Source organism: Apaloderma vittatum, unplaced genomic scaffold (genome assembly GCF_000703405.1).
Source record: "Apaloderma vittatum isolate BGI_N311 unplaced genomic scaffold, ASM70340v1 scaffold10198, whole genome shotgun sequence".
NCBI lineage: Eukaryota > Metazoa > Chordata > Aves > Trogoniformes > Trogonidae > Apaloderma > Apaloderma vittatum.
Genome location: NW_009731204.1, coordinates 13,596 through 15,696, shown reverse-complemented (window position 1 = coordinate 15,696; position 2,101 = coordinate 13,596). Strand labels below are relative to the sequence as shown.

General features: G+C 57.2%; 1 protein-coding gene across 1 annotated transcript; it reads left to right on the top strand.

The window, feature by feature from the left end:
- Positions 1–863: 863 nt before the first annotated feature.
- LOC104278202 (prolactin-releasing peptide receptor-like) lies at positions 864–1,964 on the top strand. The gene has a single exon (XM_009875107.1). The coding sequence runs from the start codon at positions 864–866 to the stop codon at positions 1,935–1,937; it is 1,074 nt and encodes a 357-aa protein (XP_009873409.1). The 3' UTR covers positions 1,938–1,964.
- Positions 1,965–2,101: the final 137 nt, after the last annotated feature.

Below are 2,101 nucleotides of genomic sequence, written 5' to 3'. Positions count from 1 at the left end.
GTATCGGTGCCTGGGCGGCAAGTTTCCGTCCGGATTTTGTATCCCCGACCCGGGCAGGGCGATCCCCGCAGCTGCATCTGCAGAAGCAGAAAACCATAATATCTCTCAGTTAGTTACAGAGGACACTTAATTAACGCTGCTTTGACTTCCCACGGTGGGGAAGAAGACTGTCCAGGTCCTGCTGAGGAGGATGAAATGGGGTCTGAGAGGAGGGAAATTCTTCATTTCCTTACACTTTCTGCTGGATTATATTTTCCATCGTCCCCTTGTGCTGCCGTGGGGTAGTTCTGTGGATGCACAGGGAGCTGCTCACCCTCCCTCCCACCGCAGCTGCTGCAAGGGAAGGAGAAAACCAGCGAGGGAGTAAAATAACCCCATGGGATGGGACGGGACGGTGAGAAGTGTGAGGGCAGGGAGGTGAAGAGGACCTTGCTGCTGAGCCGGGTGCAGCAGGGGGGCTGGCAGGGGAAAAAATGAGACACAGAAAGTGCAGGAGTGCCTTTTCTTCCTGCTTTCTGTCAGCACAGCTCCCAGGTCGCTCCCCATGAGCATCCCGAGCTGCTTTCCCTGTCCCGCTGCTCCACACCGGCTGCACCCGGCTGGTTCAGGTTCCCCTGTGCCACGGGAGGTTTTCTCCTCGCTGGAGCTCCCCTGTGTGTGCCACGGGCCACAGTCACTCTGACAAAGTCACAACGTCCTTTGCATCACTATAGGGCTGTGCAAGAGGACCCAGACCCCGGGGATGGGTAATTCTGCCCAGAAGTGCCACCAGAGCATGTTTGTTTCCCCTTTGGGGCTGATGGTCTTGTCTCTGTCTGACTTCAAGGCGTTGGAGAAGCAGCATCGGCTGCAGGAGAGACAGCATGGCTCTGCCCAACGGCTCCTGGCCGAACGGCTCAGCCCCTCTCTTCACCGGCCTGGACCTTCTCTTGGAGCTGAAGCCCCTCTTCATCCCACTCTACGCCACGCTGGTATGCATGGGGAACCTCTTCCTCATCCTCCTCATCGCTCTCACCAAGAAGCTGCACTGCACCACCAATTTCCTGATCGGGAACCTGGCAGTGGCCGACTTCATCATGTGCCTTGCCTGCGTCCCCCTCACCGTCTCCTACGCCTTCGAGGTGCGGGGATGGCTCTTCGGGATGTTCATGTGCTACTTTGTCACCTTGATGCAAGCCGCCACCGTCTTTGTGTCAGTGCTGTCCCTCACCGCCATTGCGGTCGACCGATACATCGTGGTGGCGTACCCGATCCGCAGGAGGATAAGCCGCAGGTCCTGCATCTGCCTCGTGGCCTGCATCTGGTTCCTCTCCATCATGGCCTCTGTTCCCACCTCACTGCACACCCACTACTTGGACCTCAACACCATCGGGCACGACATGATCATCTGCGAAGAGTTTTGGAAGCACGAAGAGAGGCAGCGGCTGCTGTACTCATGTTTGATGCTCCTCTTGTCCTACATGCTCCCGCTTTTGGCAGTATCAGTCTCCTTCTGTGCCATCACCTACCACCTGCGGAGGAGGAACGTTCCGGGCGCTGCCCAACCCTGCCAAGACAAATGGACCAAAACGAAGCAGAAGACCTTCCGGGTGCTCACCGTCTCGGTGGTGTGCTTCGCTGTCTGCTGGCTGCCCCTCCAGGTGGTGAATTTCATCAGAGACATCGATGAGGAGTTCACCATCCTGGACAAGAGGTACGTCAACGTCATCCAGGTCTCGTGCCACCTCGTCGCCATGAGCTCCGCCTGCTACAACCCTTTCATCTACGCCGCCCTCCATGACAAGTTCTGGTTCCACCTCAGCAGCTGCTTCTACCGCAAGAAGAGGAGCTCCAACATGACGTCCTGCAAGGCTTCTCGATTCAATACCTGCTCCACCCTGGCAGATGCTCCTACCGGCATCTCGGATAAGATAGCTTTGCAAACTAGATTCTCTTAACTGAAGGACCCTGCAGGATCCGTTTTGCTTTTGAACCGGGTGTGCACTTTGCTGGAAGTAGGGGGTGGCGGGGACGCTGCTGTCCCCGGGAGAAGTCTCTTGTGCCTGGTGAGGAGAGTGAGCGCCAGGGAACAAACTGAGGGGCTTTGTGTCCTCCAGGGTGC